We start from the raw sequence: 21,905 nt of genomic DNA, 5'->3' as shown, positions 1-21,905 counted from the left end.
TTCCACTTAGAAGTGAACTAGCTCTACTAACTCTTTAATAACATAAGAACTGTTAAGGTTTTTATAACTATATTATTTTTTGGTTCTCTAAAAATTTTTCATTAACTTCAACTTTAACTAATTCAAAACGGGTTTTATGTTATGTATGTTTAAGACAACACATTTTAAATATTTTACATAATCTACAAATATGTTAAGCCGCACGGATGAATGTTTTATTTAAAATTTAATGATATTTTTCACTTAGGCTTGTAAAAACATATTATTGTTTTTATAAAAATATAAGCATAAAGGTCATAATATAAAAACAACAACTAAACTGTGTCAACACTAAAACTAGACTCACATAATTCGTCAAAATAAGTTGTAATGAGAACTGTAAACAAAAACACTTTTTTTTAATTATGATTATGTTGACCTTATAAGTAAGGTTTCTTATTTTCACAAAATATTCAGCTGTTGAATTATTTAATGTAATAAAAATGTGACTTTAACCAAGTTAATGAAGATAACAATCTCAAATTTTTTTGGTAATCAAACTTTTTTAATAATTTGGTCAACAATTCTGGAAACAAAAACTTAATGCGTATTTTAAACATAAAATTAGTTTTAAATACTTAAACTTTCGAAAAATGTATTAAAAATTAACTCATGTTAAGTTTTCAAGTGAAAAATACTTAGTTAAAACATATAAGATGATTATGTTTTTTTAATAAAACAAATATTCGAGCATGAAGTAAACTATTTATACTTCTTACTTTTACAGCCTTAATAAGATTATATATTTGTGAATTTTTTGAAGGATTAACTTTAAAATAACATAAATAATACCTGTCAATCAAAAATACAAAACTGTATAAACACAATGAAGCTAGTTACAATTTTATTGGTTTTCTTGTAAATTCCTAATACTGTAAATAAATATGTGCAGTTGAAACATTAATCTAATTACAGTCTTATAAAAATACAACACTCAGGTTTATCTTTGAAAAATATTTTTAAAACCTCAATGTATATGTTTAATTATTTTTATTTCCTGTTAAAAACTAATAAGATTAAACGCTTATGAGTTAGGTGTTAAAATAAATAACTTTAAAAAATCAATATAAATCAACTTCAAAGTATTTAAAATAAATATTTAATCATAAATCAGTGTAAATCATAAAAACATAAAATTTAAAATGCATTTTGAAAACCCCAAACTTATAAATATTTCTTTGTTGTACCACAATGAGATTAAATACTTAATTTATTTTTTGGTGGTAATTTTAATTGACTTAAAATAATGCAAACATTTTTTATCTATAAAAATGAACAAAAATTTCATAAACCTTACTTGTTTGTCTAGTGTATAAAAAAAATAATATTTTTCACCATAAGTTATGACTATTATTTTCAAAATCTATAAAAAGTATATACTTGTCATCGGCTTAAAATAAAAATATTTTATTATCAAAACTAGTGAATATTTGCTACGCGATATTGAATAAACATTTAAATCAATAAACTTACAAATTTTCACTACGAGCTAAGACAAGTAGCTTATAAAAAGAAAAAATATTTTGCCGGCTCTACTATACAAAAAGAGAAATTCTCTTTATCCATTTGCTAGTTTATTGTTTATTTTGGCAAACTTTTAGTGTCATTTATTAAATGCCTTGCAAATTTTTTCCAATAGATAAAATGAAAATTTCATTTCACAACCAATGTTTGTATTTTCTAAAATATAAGTAGAAACATTTACAAATTCAGTTTATTACTTAATATAGAATTTTAAACATTTTTTAAAAGTACAATTTGTTTTTTTTAGGATTTTAAAAGATTAAAACCTGTAACTTAACGGTTAATTGCATTACTAAGTTGCAGAAAACTTTTTAATAAAAAGCTGCATACTTTTGCGGCCATGTTGAAAATGTGCAGTGGTGATTTTGCCAAGGGCGTTCATGTATATAAATTTACAAAATTATTTGTTATGTAAAACATTTGTACCAAAGTGCTTATTGTTGCAATACACACAATTGAAGTGTTGAAAAGATTTGATATCATTAGGTTGGAACTTTATATTTTCATTGACAACTATTTTTATTGGTCTCAAGTCGTATAGGATAATTTAATTAAAATTTTATAAAGTTTTTATAACACTGAAATAGAAGATTTTAACTGAAAATTTGAAACTTTACATTTAATTTACCGTTTGAACAAAGTATATCTAGCTTATAAAAACTAAAACTTAAATTTTTAAATTTAATCTACTTACTTCTTAGAACTGGTAAAAGGAGCATTATAGTTTTACAAAAATATTTATTTATACATTTCAAATCCTTTGTTTGACAAATACTTCTGCTAATTGATTAAAGATATATTTAATATAGGTTAAACATAGTGAATTCTTGTTATTATAACAGAGTTGATGCAAAACAAACAGGCAGGTATGTTAAATATTTAACTAATTAAAAAATGCATTACAGGGAGTGGTTTTTACTGCAGGTATTTCAGCTAATCTTTTAAGAAGGTAGGCACTTTAACATCTAATTGTTATTAATTTAACTTTAAGTGTTATCAATTAATTAACAATTTAATAGTGTTGTTATTAAATTAACTTAATGGTATTCTGTTAATGTTCGGTTGTACAAACTAGTTGGGTAAACATACCGGCGTACAGTTATCTTAAATAAACAAATTTTAAAACGGTTAGTAGTTAATACTAGTTAACTAGTTGCTAGAATGTTTTAAATAATTTACACTCAACTTATAATTCTACTTGATTTTAAATCTAGTTAAATAAGAAATACTTATAAAAACTCAACAGTTTCAAATATGAATTATGCTTTTAAAACTATACATTTGAAATAAAAATAAGCAGCTAAATGTTTTAAACAGCTTATTTTAAGCTCCATTAGAATAAAAATAACATGAATTAAAAGCGTGTAATATAATTTTCGTTTTCCTTACAAAAACATTATTTTTGAGGCATTTATAAATAATTTATGCAGTTGAACAAAATTACATACAATTATATATTTCTTGCACCTTATAACGTTTCAATTTAAATGAAAATTTGCAGTTAGACACGTGTGCTTCTATTGTTAAATTGTTTATACAAAAATATTAAATTGTTTACAAAAAAGTATTTAAACTGCACATACATGTTTGGTTCTTTTCTAAGAGTGGATTTTAGTTTTTACCTGTTTTAATAAATAAATTGTACTACGTTTTCCTTTAATTAAATTAGAAATTAGATTATTATTATAACTTGATTTAATTTTAGATCTAAAGCTATGCATAAGTTAAAAATTTCTAAATAAGTAAATCAATTTTATAATTACTTAGAATATTTTGTTTAACAATTCTATAGTACAAATAAAAATACTTATTTTTAAGTTACGTTGTATTATTTTATTAGATCTTAAATCTAAATATTATATTTTTCTTTAACTAAACTATTTTATATGCAGTTTCGAATTTTCTATTTAGTAATATTTTATCAGCTCTGTAAAAGATACAAAAAAAGAATATTGTTAAAAAAATATATAAATTATTTAAACATTACAATAGTAAAGTAGTTCAATTTATTTTTTAATATTGTATTAAAACTAAATTAAAACATTATAAACTTATTAAAGTTTATTTCAAAATATACAACTGCATAACTGATATGTATGTATTTACTTGTTAACAACAGTAACTTATGGTTGGATAAAAATCAAACTCACTAATCCTCGCTAGAAATTCTTAACTTCAGACTTACAACTTTGTCTTCAGTTTATCTTCTCAAATCTTAACACTTTTATACTGCAGTCTTTCATTTGAACTCTCAATTTTATTTCTAAGCAAAATCTAAAACAAAAACACAAGAAACTTTAAATTAAAATAAAAGTTACATACTAACAAAAACTAACTTTGTTTTATGAAAATAAAATTTACTGAAAAAATCAATTCATAAACTTTTGAAAAATCAGAAAAACTTAGCTTAGAGAGCAGAAACATTTTATATATAACAAATAAAGTGTGTTTTAAATAAATATAACCAAAACTCAATCTGAATCCTAGAATTTAAAAATAAAACTAATGCTATCAGTTGCGAACTATCAAGAACTTATCAAATACTTTCACAAATCTCATAACATTTTATGTATTCAATATTGTTAAATCTCGTGTATTCAGATGACAATAGAAAGTTTTGGAATAACGTTTTAAACTATTTTGCAAAACATAACTATTAAGACTTAAGTTTTTGTTTTCTATGTTATTTTGAAAAATTATAACTAGTAAGTATCTTACGATGGACTTATATACTTTAAAAAGACTTTGTATTAAATTTTTTGACAGATTAACTATTTACATTTGACTATATAGATGCAATATAAGCTACTAAATAGGTGTATAGTATAGGAACATCATTACATAATAACAACTTATTAATGACTAACTTGAAGTTACATCATTTCAAAAACATCAAATAATTACAGGGTTGAGTGATTTCTGACATATATTATCCAATTAAAAACATTTAAATGCCGGTGAATGGTAGACCCCACCTACGACCATGGTAAGTAGAATGGATAAATATTTACAATTTGAAAAACTTAACTTTGTATTTAAACATTGTTCGGTTGTTTATAATAAAAACTTTTAACTTTGATATTGTTTAAGTAGAGGATTTAACTTTTTCACTTGAAAGCTTTGCAAGATTAAATAAATTAATGGAAATAATACAAAAGGTTTTTTTTTTAACGTTGAAATTTTAAGTGAATAATGAACTCGACATTTTAGTTTGTCATTTAATTTGGAATTCTATTTATACATCAAATTTTAATTTATTGGAGTTTTTTCGTAAAATAAAGTTGTGTAAACGTAGTTTTTATAAAACAAAAACACAATCAAACGTTAAAATGTTTTGATTTTGTTTTTATTTATCCTCGATTTAAACCTTTTACTGCGTAAAACAATAAAATTATGTATTTTATGCATTAGGCGCACTTAATTAGCGCGAAAAACGTAAAAAACATCGCAAAATATTGACAAAACAATGAAGGTTCAATTAAGTTTATTGTTACGTCATAGTAATTATGCGATTACTCATAAATGAAACTTGAACGTATGAAACCACAATTTGAATATTTTCAACTTGACGTCATTAAAATAATCTTTAGGGTTAAATTAATGTCATTAAAATATTTCCATCATTAGATTAAAATATTTGTGTTTTGGTAGAAAAAATAAAGAATCAGAAAATAACTAAAAAAACTAGTTTGAAATAGAAGAAATAAATGTTATACTTTAATCTAATTAACATTCAAACTGTAGTCTTTTGTACACTTTACGTTTTTTTACATAGAACTTTCACATTATTGCTTTATTATTCAGTAATCTTAAGTATATACATTTTGTGCGGCTTTAAAAACTCTGCCTTAATTAATACATTCAAAAATTAATCTTAATGAACAACGAAATTGACAATTTTTTATGACTTTTTTAATAAACAAAGTAATAACTTTGATTGAACACAGAAAATTTTTTATCGGTACTAAAATTTTGTGTTTATTATATTAACATTTAATAAGAAGAATTTACTTAAAATATGAATAGGATTTTTTTCTACAATTTAATTTTATAGAAATTTTTCATATATTTTTTCATAATAGTATTTTTGTTATAAAATATACTGTTATAGTCAAAAGAGAGAGAAAGGATTATTAATAACACATGATAAAGAATGAGATAAGAAGCTTAATAAAAAAATATATATTACCAGGCTATGGCTTTATCTAGTTAATAAGGTGTTGTAACAAAAAGTATTTATCTAACACTATCAATAAATTCTTTGAACGGAAAAAAACATGTTTCCCATGTGATTTGTAACAAATAAAAAGAATAACCTTTTGAATACATTTTAACAAATGTAAATAATTTGCAAGAAACAAAATCGTTTGAACTTGAGATTTAATCTCTGGTGAATTAAATAAAAACTCTGGTGAACTAAAAACAAGTTTTATTCTATTCCATAGTTATATATGGGTGTTAAAAAGTTGTAAAGGTATTAATTAGGCTACGGTTTTACAACTTGTAATTTGTTGATTTATCTTTCTTCTTTTATGTATTTCAAAAATCAATTTAATTTATTAATTGATTTAGCTTGTATGTATTTTTTTAAATACTTGTGAAAATTAATTGTTAACTCTGTTGTGTAACACATAAAAACATCACCTCTTTTCAGCTTTGATATTTTAAACTTTCAATAATCAGCTATTTCTTACAGTAAACAAAAATAAGACAAAGTGCAAATAATTTGCAAACTACTTAAAAGTTATTGACAACTGACCTAATAAACAAATTTGTTCAAATAAACAGGCTAATCTAAATATTATCTGATTAAATTGTTTTAGTACTTTTAAACATAAATTTTGAAACAACTTATAGACATATTTAAAGGATTCAAAAAGAATCAAATAAGTAGTGTATTACATGATTATACAAATGACTTTACTTAAATGAATAACATAAATACTTTTGTAGCTTTTTTTTTAGTCCAACAGTAAAATCAACTATAGGTTTAGTGGAATCAAACGATTAAAGTGACACATATTTGAATTGATACTCAAAAAGGTAATTGAACGAAAATTGAACTATTTAAATCGAACTATTCAAATCGAACAATTCAAACACTTCAGCCTTATTGTGGATCAATCAAGCTGTTAACCTACTTTTTTCGAGTTTAAAAAAAAATTCTTTCAATTAAATTTATTTTTTTGTTTTTAAATTTGTAGAGTCTATACTGTGTATCTACGCAATAACATAATATATCATAATATTTCGAGTTTGAAAAAAAATTCTTTCAATTAAATTTATTTTTTTGTTTTTAAATTTGTAGAACCTATACTGTGTATCTATGCAATATTATATTATATTATAATAATTAATAAATTAGTAACATATTGCTAGCTTTTTTCTTTTTTAATAAAAATGTTTAGTTTAATAATGGTAAACTTACTGAGCAGTTCTTTTTGTAATATACACAAAAACCAATTTTACAAAAAAACCTTGCATTATTTTTGCATTATATCAAAAAATGTTTAATTATTATATTTTAATGTTTCAAAGTTGAAATACTCACTCCGGAACCAATTCATATTTGAGACGTCTGCTTTTTATATTTTTAATTACTTATGTAAAATTAACAAATAACTTTGCATGCACTTTTAGTGTGATTTTTAATTTTAAGGTGATTTATTATTTAAAAGGGGTCCACTGTGATTATAAAACCATATTTTTATTTTACCTGCCTAATGCTTTTCAGTCATGCACAAGTTTTAACTATATAGTGAATTTTTAAAATAACACTTTTCTATTAAATTTATAAGAAACATTTTAAAATATCTCTTTAACTAGCCAAATGTTAAAAAATATTTTTTATATTTAATGATTTTAAACTTAGTTATACATTTTATTGATATTATTCCAAATCAAATCCTTGGACCCCTCCAGTTTTCTTCAAACTTTTTTTGACAAAATAAAAACTTACACACTTTTATAAAAACATAAAAACTTTGTGTTACAAATATGATGAAATGAAACAAAAATATTAAAAAATGACAAAAATATTTCATACTATCAAACAAACAACTAACAATTCTTCATCGTAGCCAGTGAATGACAAAGCAGCCAAACTCGAATCAACCTTCACAATGCTACCGTTCTGAAAATAATATTATTTATTTTTATATTATATATATTTATTAATCTTTTTATTTATTAAACTTAAATCTTCACAATACTGCCATTCTGAAAATAATATTATTTATTTTTATATTATATATGTTTATTAATCTTTTTATTTATTAAACTTGAATCTTCACAATACTACCGTTCTGAAAATAATATTATTTACTTATATATTATAAAAAAAACTTATATTTAATTTGTATTATTAAGACTATAGTGTAATTTTGTGTTTGCGAAAATTGTAAGGATTGTAGCTGTTTGTTGAATTTGTGTAAAAAAAAAACAGATACAAATAAATAAAGTTTTAAATAAGAACTTATTCTATTAAACTGTATTACGATATTAATTTAAATTTAACAATTTTTCGCTAAATAATTCATAATAATATAACTTTCTTTAGTCTCAAAAAAATTTTTATTTTAAAGTAATTAATTATTTAAATTATTTACTGTTTTACGTGTTAATGTGTTATTTTAAACGTAATTTTTATAAACATGTATAAAACGTAACTTTTATAAAATAAAGAATAAATAAAGAACAGTCATTTGATGAACCAATTGTTTTTAAATTACTAGATTTACGTAAGTTTATGGACAATAGTTGAATTACAATAAATATCAACAAAAAAGAATTATAATTAAATTTAACAAGATAAATTTAAACTCTAAATTTTTTAAGTCTACTTTTTACTCAAATGTTTTAAATTTAATAATCGATAAGTCAGTTAAAGACAATAAATGTTATAGAAAGATAAATTTTTAATTACGATGATAATTACAATACATTATATTATATTGTATTTTTTATTAAAAATATTTTTTCGAGTTAACTACTATCAAAATGAATGATCATACATGAAAAATCTTAAAATACTAAAATATTCTTCAACATACAAAAAAAAACGAATTTCCAATCAAGTATCAGATTCCAACAAAATTATTGAGAATATTCTTTCTGACTCTAATTTATTATCGATCGGAGTTTTTTCCTTGCCAGAATTTTTCACTAGCAGCAAAGGTTAATGCAAAAATTTTACACGTTGGGTGCAAGTGATTTTACGTGATTTTTTACGAATTTCCCGTGTAATTTGATAAGCACATATTCCAACATATGCTTCGATTCGCAGTAGGTGAGAGGCTTTTTCAAGTAGTACAATTTTATTTAAAACAAGTAAAGCTTTAGACCGTTAAACATGTTAAAAATGTTAATATTTTGTTTAAAGTGTTACAGACTTCGTTCATTACGAACATAGGTGCAGTTTAAAATTTTAGTGAGATTTTAGAAAGATTCTAAGTTTTTTTCAATTACCAATTTGTTTATGGAAATAAAAAGTATTTACATACTATAGTATATAAGTAGTATAAAACTTATACTTATAAGTCTACAAAATATTGATACATGTGAAATAATATAAATCTTGTTAACATAAACAACAGTTGAAAAACTTTTAGACGTATTTAAAAGATTAATTATTAATATGCTACATTGTGAATTTAATATAATACTAATTGTGAATTGTAATATTTAATTTATTTCTAAGAAATGTAAAAGAGAAGTGTCATTTTTGGCAGTAAAAAAGTAGAATTAATTTAAAATTGATGCCAAAATGGCTACATATAAAAGGTTAATTTGTTAGTAAGAATTATCAGTGATTATCAATTAGATTTAAAAGGTCATTTATTTCTTTTGAAGTTAAGCTGATTTTTAAACAAGTTTTAAGTTTATCTAAAATGTATCTTCAAAAAGAATATTGTTCTTGTTTTTAAACAACTAGTTTATAATCATACTTAGTGTAACTATTAATCTATATTTGGTGATAAGTGTGTGGTAATAATATAAAAACATTTAGTAGAAAAATTAGTATTTAAAACAACTTATAGTTGGAAACACCTGATACTTACTTAAAATAAGTACCACAAACTTAAAACCATAACTAAAACCAAATGCTGATTTATAAAAATAATTTCTGAGAAAATTGAGGTTTAAAACTTAAGTATATTAAAGTTGATCAAACTGAAATATTTTCATATTTTTCCTGATTAAAATGAACGAACTTTGAACAAACAATTATAAACCAATTTATAGACTCCACAAAAACCAAAACATTGTTATTATTGCTGTAAAAGGTGTTGAAAATCTTAAAATACCTGAAAAACTTGTTTCAAAACAAAATGTCTTGTACTACAAACTTTTGTATTTGGTTGTGTATTTTAAAAAACTTTAAGTAATTTTTAGTGTTGAAAGTCTGGCTTTCAAAACAAAATATTCCAGGTGTAATATTACTTACTGTAAATTTTAGTGATTTAATATCGAAAGTTCAAAGCGATACTTGCTCTAAACTGATGTTTCATAAAAAAGTAATAAAATTCGGCTGACAAAAGATGACCTATAAAACACAAATGCTAATCGTTTAACGTTAAAAAGTTTAAAAAACTTCTGTTTGAAGTTTTACAAATTACTTTTTAAACTTTAAAACATAGCCGTGAAATTCGACTTATTTTTCCGTAAAACTCAATGTATTTTTGAGCAAAACTTGTATTTTTAGCTTTTATTACAACACTGCTGTTTATCTGTTTTTTTTTTGTGTCTGTTTACTTTTATTGAATTATGTTGACAGTAAAACTTTCAGACTGGTGTGACGCAATAAAAAAGTGTCAACTCACAAGATTCTGTTATCAGCAAGTTGTTTTTACTAAAATGTTTTCGAAAAAGTTCAAACGCGTATGCGATTCCGACTCCAAATTTTCACTATGACGTCAAAAAGGTCAATGTCACATGAAAACAAAAACAAATAAAAAAACAACGAAAGTTTCAAGCTAAACCGTTTAAATTCCCAACAATGTTTATTGCATGCAAATTTAAAAAGCTATAAACTTTTAGAATTTCATCAACAAAGTTGTAAAAGTTTATCTTTGTAAACACACACTATTTTAAGCTTTTAAGGGAAGGAGATAAGTGTGAAAAAGAAGTGAAAAGTTTATAAAGAGTTGCAAAAAAGTAGGTTAAACGTCAGAAGGAAACTTTCTCAAACACAGAGAGTCATCAAAAATTAATTTTGTTTCTATTTAAATACTTTCCCCTGTAGACTGTGGGAATTCAATATTTTATATTTCTTTGAATTGATTAATTTTTATAGAGGATGAAACGGCAAGCCTAATTTTTTGACTTTGTAGTTTATAAAAGTTAGTTTAGTCGAAAACTTAACCAACATATTTAAAATTAAAATTTTTTACGTAACAACATTTATGAACTAGTTTTTTGATAGAAAAACTTCTGAAAAACTTATTGTAAACTATATCTACCTAGTAAGATGTGTTGAACGTATGTAATTTTTTTTATATAGGAAATGAGTTACATTATAGAAATTCAAATAAACTTAATCCTCATATGGGAGAAATAATATATATATTTCCTTAATCATCAGAATAAAAGCAATTTTAAAAAACATTTATTTCTAAACTAATAATTACTTTTACTATCTGTGGATTGTACCTGATTTTCTTTCAGTTTTAAGAGTATTACATTATAATTTTCAAATTTTTTAATTAAAGACAGTTCTGAATACTTTTGTATGCTGAAGTTTAATTAACAGCTTCAAAATTTAAACTTAAATATTTTTTTTTGTTTATTAAATAAGTTAATCGCTTTTATAACAAATTTAGAAAGTCAAAATATTGATTTTTTAAACAAAACTTTTAAAAATCAATATAAGTTTGTAACAAGTGCGCTTAAAACTGACATATTTTTTAAGTGGGTGAAAATTTTGTTTTATTATTTTTAAGGAAGCATTTACAAAACCATATTAGTAATCACAAAATGTTTACTTTATATATATATTTCATGCTTTTTATTTAAAAAAAAAGTTTGTTATATATTAGTATTATCTTTAGTTTGCTTACATTTATTTAAACCTATAAATTTTATTAGGAACTATACAAATAAAGATTGTTATTCAGATAACAACTAGAAACTTTAAGTAGTTTATGCCAACTAAGCTCTAAACAATTTTATATCTTTATTATAAGACGATTTGAAACAAATAATGTTTAAATTCTGTAGTATTACTTCGTGTGCCAATTTTTTCGCTTCGAAAAAAAAGCGTCTCAAAAACTTACTTATAAATAAAATAAACAAATAAAACTTTATCGAGTTCAGTTGACACAAAAAAATAAAATTTAAACCAGATCCTGTTGTAACCAAAATTTATGTTTTTATTTGAAAACCGGTGAATAAAATAAATCACACTTCGAAATTGTTTGGAGAATTTTTAAGAACTCCATAGAGGTCATTTAAGAATGTTTAACCATGCAAATTTATATAATTTATTTTGTTATTCTATTTTATTTAAATTAAACTTAAACTTTATTAATATAAAAGTGATAAATCACTTAAAATATGTTTTTGAACCCTTTAAATATTTTACTATACTATTGAACTGATATATAGTTTATATATTTTACTTTATAAAGTATAACTTATATTAATAATTAGTTTATTACTCAAGTTATTATTGAGCTTTGAATTTTTTTTTTTAAGTGTTTTGTTAATTATAAACAAATAAATTTTAATTCTTAGAACTTTGACTTAATTTTTTTAAATTCTTACTAGTGTTTTTTCAAGAATTTTTTTTTGTATAATTTTTAGACTTTAAATAGATTTTTCTTTAATTGTATTTACATATTTTTGAAATATAAGTTATAAAAATATTCCTGTGTAGATGATAATTTAAATTATAAATTTGCCACATAAACTTTTAACTTTACTTTTAAGTTTTATTATCATATATCAATATCAAAATTCAGTACAGTAAAACGTATAATTTTTGTTTACAACGAAACTAAATATTTACTTAATAAAATCAAGCAGAACCTGATATACCATTTGCATTAATTTAACTATTATATTTAAACAAAAAATAATAACTTGATTGTTAAGTTAAGTGTGGGAAAATATTTATTTCCCAAATATTATGTAATTTACATTTTTCTTCATAAGCTGCAAAATTTATCTACTTCAACTTCTGTGCGAAAAAAAATCTTATTTTAAAACATCTTTATTTATTTTTTTACTGAAATAAATTTTAGTGAAATAAGTTTTACTCAATTGTGTAAGCTTTAAAAACAATTTATTTTTTAATTCTGATTTTTTATGAGTTTTATAATGTGCTAAATAAAAATTTAAAATTTAAACTTCTAGCTAAATTAGTTAAAAGTTATTAAAGCAACTTTTTATATAGAACTTATCAATCTTTGAAAGACATGTAAAATCAATAAAAATGTTAAATTCAAATCACAATACTGTAAATCTATCAACAAATCGTTTAAAATACTTGTTATCCGAAATAATACTTGAATTTTATTATGTATTAATTTTTTAAGGTGTGTTTTATTGTATAATTTTTGTTTGATAGTTGAAATAGATGAAAAAGTTACATAAAATGTAATTTATCTAATATTATTTAAACTTTTTATTTAAATTTATTTAAATTATAAACTTAATTTTATTTTTAAAGTTAAGACAAATGTTTTACGTTTGAATTCTTTAATTTGATTGATTTATAAAATTATAAAATAAAAGCCAATACTTTTGAAATGTTTATTTTCAAGTTAAAATATACATAATCAATTTTGTGGTTTTTTGTTGTCTTTCATTCTTAGTTTTACTAAAAATTAGAGCTTTTGTTGCTAAGTTTAAAGTTAAACTATGATTTAAGATTTTAAAAAATTTAAATACTAATTAAAAATATAAACATATTAATGCGTATAAATTAGCAACATAAACCCAATTGTTAGCCATACAATAAATATCTTCAATAACCATTACGTTTTAAAAAAAACTATTAAACTTTGGTTTTAAAATACTCTTTATTTTACTAACAGTTAAACTTATAAGCTCTAAATGATAAATATTTTAAATACATATTTAAACGAGTCTAAATAAATTTAGTTTAAGTTAAAACACATTTAACATTGTTAAATAAGAAATATTTAATTAAATTATTACCAAATAAAATAGATACATACTAATAGGTTATACATTAAAGTATATACGACTATATATTTTGAAGTGGGAACTAATTTTTATTAAAACAACATTCAAAACCTACAATAAACATCATAACTAAATATCGAATTGTAGCACAAAGGGGAAAAATAAATCGATTTAATAAACTACAGCTTCATTGTAACAATCGGTAAATATTTGCAGTCTAGTAGGAAGACATAAGTTTTGTTCTCATTATAAGCTCAAATGCTGTGAGGTATTTACAATCCGAAAGAAAATCGCTCAACCAGAACTATTTACGACTGCAAGTTCTTTGTTAAAAGTTTCAAAAGCTGTAAATATTTGTCTGTAATCTGTGCAATGCGGTTTTATAATTTGGAATTCGGTTTTATTAGGTTTCATTGCGAGATTAGTTTCATTGAGATTGATATTTATTCGCCTTTTTACTTGGATATTGAAACTAATTGGTTTTATTTTTAGAGGCCACACATAAGTGAGGTCACTCAAGTTTAAATCACATGATTTTATTATTTGAAAACTTTCTACTTTTATTTATTTATTGTATTGTTTCAACCAGACATCTTTACAAGTGAAGCATAATCTAGTTTTTTTAGATCTTTGCGCACACAAAGTATTCTTTGAAAACAAAAACGTTCAAAATAATTGCACAAAAATTACCAACAAAAATTAAGAAAAGTTTTAATAATGCTTAATACAGTTTTACCTAATCTTTTATAACAATGAAAATTTATTTCAATTTCTAAAAGCAATGTTTTTAGAAAGTAACTTTTAAAAATTTTTATAAGAAATTACTTGGAATATAAGTCTATATTATCTCTTAGATTTTAGAAAAATTTATTTTTAAGTTATTTAATTCTAAAATATTTATAGCTTAATTTAGAAGTACAACAAACTAATTTCGTTTAAGATTTAATGAAATTTTATATGTTCTTAAAAACATACACCCTTTTAGTTTGGCAGAAATATAATATAAAATTTCATTACGTTAATGTTTTTCAGGCTAAAAAAGTCACTAATTACCTAAGGAAGGGTATTTAACATTTTTACAACATTTTAAAGAGCAATTATACACATAATTAGCAGCCAAACAAACAAAACAACACAAATTTCCCATGTTAAAATTTGTTGAATGTCTAGAAGAATTGCCAACACAATACAAATGCCTCCAAGCCATTATTATAATATCACGTTTTCATTCAAACACGTTTTTTTATGTTTACTTATCATACCTACTTATAATAATTCTTATAATATCTTGCTACTCATAATAATTCTTATAATGTCTTACTTGATAATTTACCTTACTGCTTATGGTATAGATCTATATCAACTTCTTATATTATTACTTTGCTCCTTAATAAAAAACTACTTTTTTTTTTCTAATTGCTAAAGTTTCACTGTAGTTATTTAACAAAGTTAGAAAATATACTCATAATATTTCTTACAATCTACCTTGCTTGCTAATTTTCTTCTTATTTAGATCTTTTATTTTACAATTTTGTCATACATTTTAGAAACTTTAATTTATTTCTTATAACACCAATTTGCTACTACAAAATTACAATGAAAATTTTCAGTTATTTTTAATTGTACAAAATTTATTCAAGTAATTAGACAAGAAGAGTTAATAAGCATAAATTAAATCAATTTTGATATGTTAGCCTTATAAAATAGTGAATTACAATAATTTGATACTTAATTTAATTCTTATAAAAATAGTTTTACCTTTTGTCTAACATTTACAACTTTTTAACTTTACTATGGTCATTAAAATGAATCTTAATTGTCGTTTTTTTATTATGCTTAAACTAACTTTTAACTTTAATACTGTATGCCTTGAAATTTTTATTATTTTCCTACTACATCTTAATACCTAATTATTTTTATGTACACACTATCATTTTTCTCAACACATCACTTAATTATGTTTAACCATATTCAATTTTCAGTATGTCGAAGTTTTAAAACAAGATTTAAAAACTTGTACATTAAATTAATCTATACGTTTTAAAAATTTGTACTTTATGTTGTCTAAATATGCTTGTAATAAATTTAAACCGGTAAATTTATTCAATTTAGTTAAATTTTGAAAACTTGTAAATTTCTATGCAGATTATTACACACATTCAAGCAGAATTATATTTCTAATTAATACTTTATTTTAAGAAGAGTTCAAACTTAATGTTTTACAACGGTTTTGATTTGTAACAAATCTCAACTACCTTTGATTACATTATGTCTGAAATTTTTAATGAGTATTATGTAATTTTACCAAATTAGAATTGAATACTTTTACATGCTCAAATTGTTTTGTTTATTTAGTACAACTTGATTGCTAAACTTTATTTTTTAGCTGAATATTATATGCATTTACCTATAAATATATGTTAAAAAAAATTAGTAAAATTATGCAATTTTTACTTGCAAAATTTTACTTTTAATTTATACAAAATTTTTAATTAAAACTTAAACATTTTACTGTTTTTTCTAATTAAAAAAGTAAGTTATGTCTAAATTACGTATTTTAAAGTTGGATTTTGAACCATTAAAATTTAAACTGAAACCTAGTTTCCACAATTATTAAATACAACTTTTTTTTAAAGTCTAACACCATAAACATTCAACAGTTCATATTTCACACTAATTCAAATCCGCAAACATTTTTTTACTTTTAAACTAAACATTTCGAACCTAATAAAAATGCCAACAGGAAAATCATATACAGAAAACGATGTAAAACAGAATTATTTAAAATTAATGAAGTGAAACGTATTAGTCATATAAGTAAACAACTATTTAGGTAAGTTAGGTACCACCTACTTGCTATATATATTTCAGATAGTATACACACTATATTACTAGGAATATGATAAGAAAATATTCCAAGTTCAAATAAAATCCAAGTATCAAGTTTTTATGCTCTTCAAAGTTTTTTATGCTTTTGAACTAAGTTGAAACGTTTTAAATTTAAATCTTAAATTACTTTACACATTAACTACTAGCTGTTGCTTTTTATAATACTATCTGTTGTTTTATATTTCTTCTTTGTGTGTTTTGTAGTAAACTTACGTTTTATTAATTAATTGCAGATTAAGCCGTTTAAATATAATTATATATGTACTTTTGACAGAATATTTTTTTTGTTATAATTTTAAGTATCTAATAAGGTCAAATACTTCAAATTTTTATTTACTTTAAAGATTAACTTCATTTTTTTCTCAAATTTGAACAAAAGTCTTTATGAAACAGGAAAAGATAATAATTCTCGCTGCTGTACAAACAAACAAGATTCATTCAAACCAACTGAGCTATATCGAATTACAAAGATAAACAAAATTCAACTGTAGTACTCGAATGTTTATATTAATGTGCAGGAAATTGAAAACATTTAAATTTTGAACTTATGTGTGCTGGAGGTCAATTTTGTGTGAGGAAGTTATTAAATTAAAATCATGCAGATGAACTGATTCACCTAAACTTTGTCACTTAAACTTCCTAAACTAAACAACTTAGATTCACAGTTTTTTTCTTCAATTCAACACTAACTTATTTATAAAGTTTCTTTATTTATCATATAGTTGTTTTTTTATGCACAATAATGTTTAGTTTTAAATACTTAAACAATGATTTATTTCAAAATTTAATACAAAAACATTCATATTAAAAAATGTAAACAAACTTCCTAAAAACGCTTGGATATTTATAAACTATAAAAAGTATTAATTAATGTAATTATGTTTTAGTATGTTATTAATATTTTTATTTTTCATGGAAAAGTAAAGCATTTTAATAAAATATTTTTAATAAATTTGTTTATATTTATTTTACTTAAATAAATAATAAAAATAATCAATTGTTTTTTTTTCATTCTAATAATAAATAAAATGTTTATATAATTCACTTCCCGAATACATTGCAATATAATTCCTGTCACAAGATACGTTTATTTAGTATGTTATTTAATTGTGCCAAAATTTGTCAAGTAATCACATGTGAAAATATAAAATAAATTTATCTAAACTTTTTATGTTTAATGCGGACATAAACAATGTCTTGTTTGAAACTTTTTGTCATGTTAAAAATTTGAACAAGTTGTTTTATTTATAAATAGAATTATAAGTGTTTTATATTTGTCTTTGATCTCTATTTACTAGCAGTAGTTGTTATCTAATTAAATTATCTGAAAAAGTATAGATCAAAGTGTGCTAATTTTGTTTAATTATATTCAAGTTATTTGTTTTTGAAACGTTGATAAAATTAAAATAATAAAGGTAATACTTTTTGCGTGAAAATTTCGTTTTTTCTTAAACTTCTACAAAAATTAACAAAGCCATCATCAAAAATTTTTCTTTAATTTGATATGTAAAGATGACTCAAAATGTTCTGTTACTTCTATCACATATTTCAAAGTTATAAATTAAACTAATACTTTTGAAGAAAATAAAAATGTACTATTTAAACAGTTTATTTTTATTTTTGGCAAAAATTCATACGTTTTAATAAAAAATATTAAATAGATGTTAAGTATTTTTACTTCCTTGACATTCATCTACTTCCTTATATACAATGTATATATTTTTGTTTATAGTTTCTAATACATAATTAGAACTTTATTGTAACAAAATTTAATTAATTAAGTAATTTTATGGTTTCAAAACTTTACAAGGAAATACTTTAATATCATAATTAATTACTTTATGTAGGCTGTTCTTTAGTCTAATACTACATAAAAATATTTATATCATGTTCTAAAATAATATTGAATAAATAGAAACTACAACAATTACAATATACCACACAATAATGTTTTTAAGTACTAACAAAAATAAACGCGAACACATCATGTTTTCAATTTGTTGAAGTCCAATGTGAAACCACATTATAAAGGCGCGTATTTTACGTAATAGGGTCAACAAAGTTTAATAAACAAATTCAGTTTTTAAAACTCATTTTTTGGCTCCTCTTTTGATTTAAATAACACTAGAGTCGAAATTTTTATATAAACTTTATAAAATTTGAAGGGTCTTAGTAACCAAACAAAACAACTTGAATTTTTTTAAATATGACAAGAAACTTTTACCTAGTTTTTACAAAACTTTAAAAACTGATCCTTAAAATAATACCAATAAAATTTTAGACTAATCAATCTTTAGATTATACTAATTATTTAATTCCTAGAGAACAAATAAAATTCTTAAAAAACAGCTTTCAATACTATTGAAGTTTAAACAAGGTATTTGAAAATATTATTGTGTATTTAGTTCCCGCATTTCAGCAAACAACCGTCTCTATATATTGTTTATCAAGTACTTATATTGTTTTCCAAATAAAACTGGTCCAAAGTTGAAATTTGTTGCAACTCACGCAAAAAGATCATATTAGTCTTTACGGGTGATTACAGATTTGTTTTGGATTTTTGAAGCACAATGAGACGTTAAAAGTTCCGTAAAATATTCTTCAAACGTGAATTGGTTATAAAGTGTAACCTAATTTTTATAGAACTAAGTTGACCCCCTGTGAGACTTTCAAGATAAAACTAGTTCAAAGTTGTAACGTTTATTGCATGCTACGCAAAAAAGTTCAATTTGGTTCCGAACTTGTTTAGGATATTTGATGGACCGTAAGACGTTTCAAGTTCCGTATCGTGAATTGTTCTTTTAATATATACATGTGAAATATCACCTAATTTGTGAGAACTAATTTAACCCTGGCAAATAGTTACGAAACTTTATTTGCTGTGGCTATTTTTAACTTTGTAACTGAAGTCATGCCACTGGTATTTGCATTTGTGTGGATTTTTAATAAACAATGATACATAAAAAATTTAACAGATTTTTTTTTTAATTTTATTCTTGTAATCAAAGATTGTTCCTATATGAAACCTTTAAGTGAACATTTTGTTAATATTTATTTCTTCTGACTGTACCATGTCCTATAGACTGAAAATAATAAATCTCAACATATAGTTTTAAAAGTATTTGTTGTAACAAAATACTTTTAGTATTTTAATACCCGTCAAATTTAATATTTATCGCAAGAAAAACTGTTTTTAAAAACAGTTTAAAAACAAAAACAAAATTATTTGAATTTCGAAAAACAGGTGTTTATTACATGCTTTATAATCCTAGATTTTTTTAAATATACCCACATATGACAACTCAATCATTTAATTATGGTATTTACAAAATTAAAACATCAAAATTATTGATTGAATACAAATAATCTAAAAAAAGATGCAAAACTAGCTGTAATTTATGAAAATTCGAATTTGTTTAAACTGCATTCTATAGCTGTGGTTTCAACTTTAGACTCACTCAGGTCAAAACAATTGTATCGATGGTTCTGTTTACTAAATAAATTGAATATTTCAAATACACAATAATATTGATTCAACTGTATTGATTTGTAATGGAAAATATTCAGAAAAATTCGAAAATTGCAACTTTTCTACAAACTTAGCCCTGGATAGTATTTTAATCCTTGAGGATTAATTGGTTTTTCGTGATGTTTTATTTTACTCAAAGTGTTTCATAAATTCAAATGAAAACTGATAAAATGACTTACATAAGATAATTTATTAGATTTCAATATTCTAATTTTGCAAACTTTTTTTTTCAATTGGTTTTAGTTTTTATTATAAGACATATTTCATCGGCTTTTACTAATTAAACCTTCGAAGTACTTAGCGTTTATCAAAAATGAACAACGTTTATTGAATTAGAAAGAACTTATTCGAACTTTTCCAATTTACACACTGTGGTGTCTATTTTGTTTGGAAAAAATTTTGAAAAACAGAAAGCTTTTGATATTTGCTTAAAAGGGTTAAACTATTTGAATACACAAAAATATTGTCTTAAATAAGTACAAAGTATATTTGTCATCATGTGTTTATTAATTACATAAGATTTGTTTTTTATTTTATGCAATACTTTATTTACGTAAATTAATTAATTTACAAGTTTTAAGTATTCTTACTATTATCACACGTAGGCAAAATACGCGATAATAAGACTATCGGATTAGACTTGATTTCGGTTTAAAGTTATTAGAACTATGGGATTGGTTCAAACTTTTACACATAGCTCTGTGACGTAATAATCTCACCTGGCAGGGTTTATGACGTCACAATGACACGACAGAGTTCAACGGAATACATTTCACAAATTCCCACAAAACCTTATGTACATATTGCTACATGTTTATAGTGTTAACAGTTCTACATGTATGTTGTGTTATAAGTACAAATTTTCATGTATAAATATTAAATACACGTGTAAATTTAGTTAGTATTTAAATGTGGTATACAGTACATTTATATGTACATGTGTATAAGTGAATATAGAGTTAGGAGTATTTATAAGTACTAAAATTCAGTATGTTACACAGTCTTTATATATGGGAATAAGTTAGCTGTTATATACATGATTAAATAAAACATACGTATAAATAATCTTATATTCGTACTTACTTTATTTACTTTTAAGTCTTAGGTAACTTTGACTTAAATAAATGATAAAGTTACTCAAATTAAGTACATTTTTTAATGTTTACCACTTATTAAATACCTAAGAACTTTTTAATTTCTACATTATATTTATCCACATATACATGTTTTCAATTAATTAATTTTGTGATATAGTAAAACCTTTAGATCTTGTGATATTTGCTTATTTTATTTGCTTTTAAGCAAGTCATAAGTATTTGTATATAGTTTTTTTTTATTGTAAAGTAAAAACAGTTGCATTGTGTCAATAAACTTTTTGCATTTATCTTTGTTTATTTTACATGATTTCCATGAATTTTATTATATTTAATATTTCTTTCAAAATTAAAAATAAACACATGTAAATAAACAACTGTTTTTAACAAAAAAAGTTATTAAGTATAATCACTAGAGATTTTCTGAAAAAGTTCAACGTTACTTGAAGATTATTTTAAGGTTTTTAACTCCCAAAAGACTTTTATTGTTGAAACTATTTCCTTAGTTGTGGTGTAATGATACAATATCCAAAAACTGCAAGACTTTTTAATTTGTTTCTTAAAATATTTTATAAAGACTACTGTTAAAGTAAAGGCAACATTTGTAAACCTCTTAATAAAATTATTTTCTTGATATTACCCTAGACTCAGTACCTTACTCCTACAATTAAGTATCAGAA

General features: G+C 22.6%; 1 protein-coding gene across 2 annotated transcripts in view; it reads right to left on the bottom strand.

Annotated features, from left to right (window-relative positions):
• Positions 1-21,905, bottom strand: part of LOC145843937 (vitamin D3 receptor-like) — a 49,619-nt gene that overhangs the window by 14,550 nt on the left and 13,164 nt on the right. For both annotated transcript variants that reach the window (XM_082951217.1, XM_082951216.1), the window contains exon 9: positions 7,629-7,696. In XM_082951217.1, the coding sequence (XP_082807343.1) occupies positions 7,629-7,696 (68 nt within the window). The remainder of the gene's footprint in view (positions 1-7,628; positions 7,697-21,905) is intronic.

This window comes from Thalia democratica, chromosome 9, assembly GCF_965202585.1.
Source record: "Thalia democratica chromosome 9, ktThaDemo2.hap1.1, whole genome shotgun sequence".
NCBI lineage: Eukaryota > Metazoa > Chordata > Thaliacea > Salpida > Salpidae > Thalia > Thalia democratica.
This window is presented reverse-complemented; position numbering and strand designations above follow the sequence as displayed.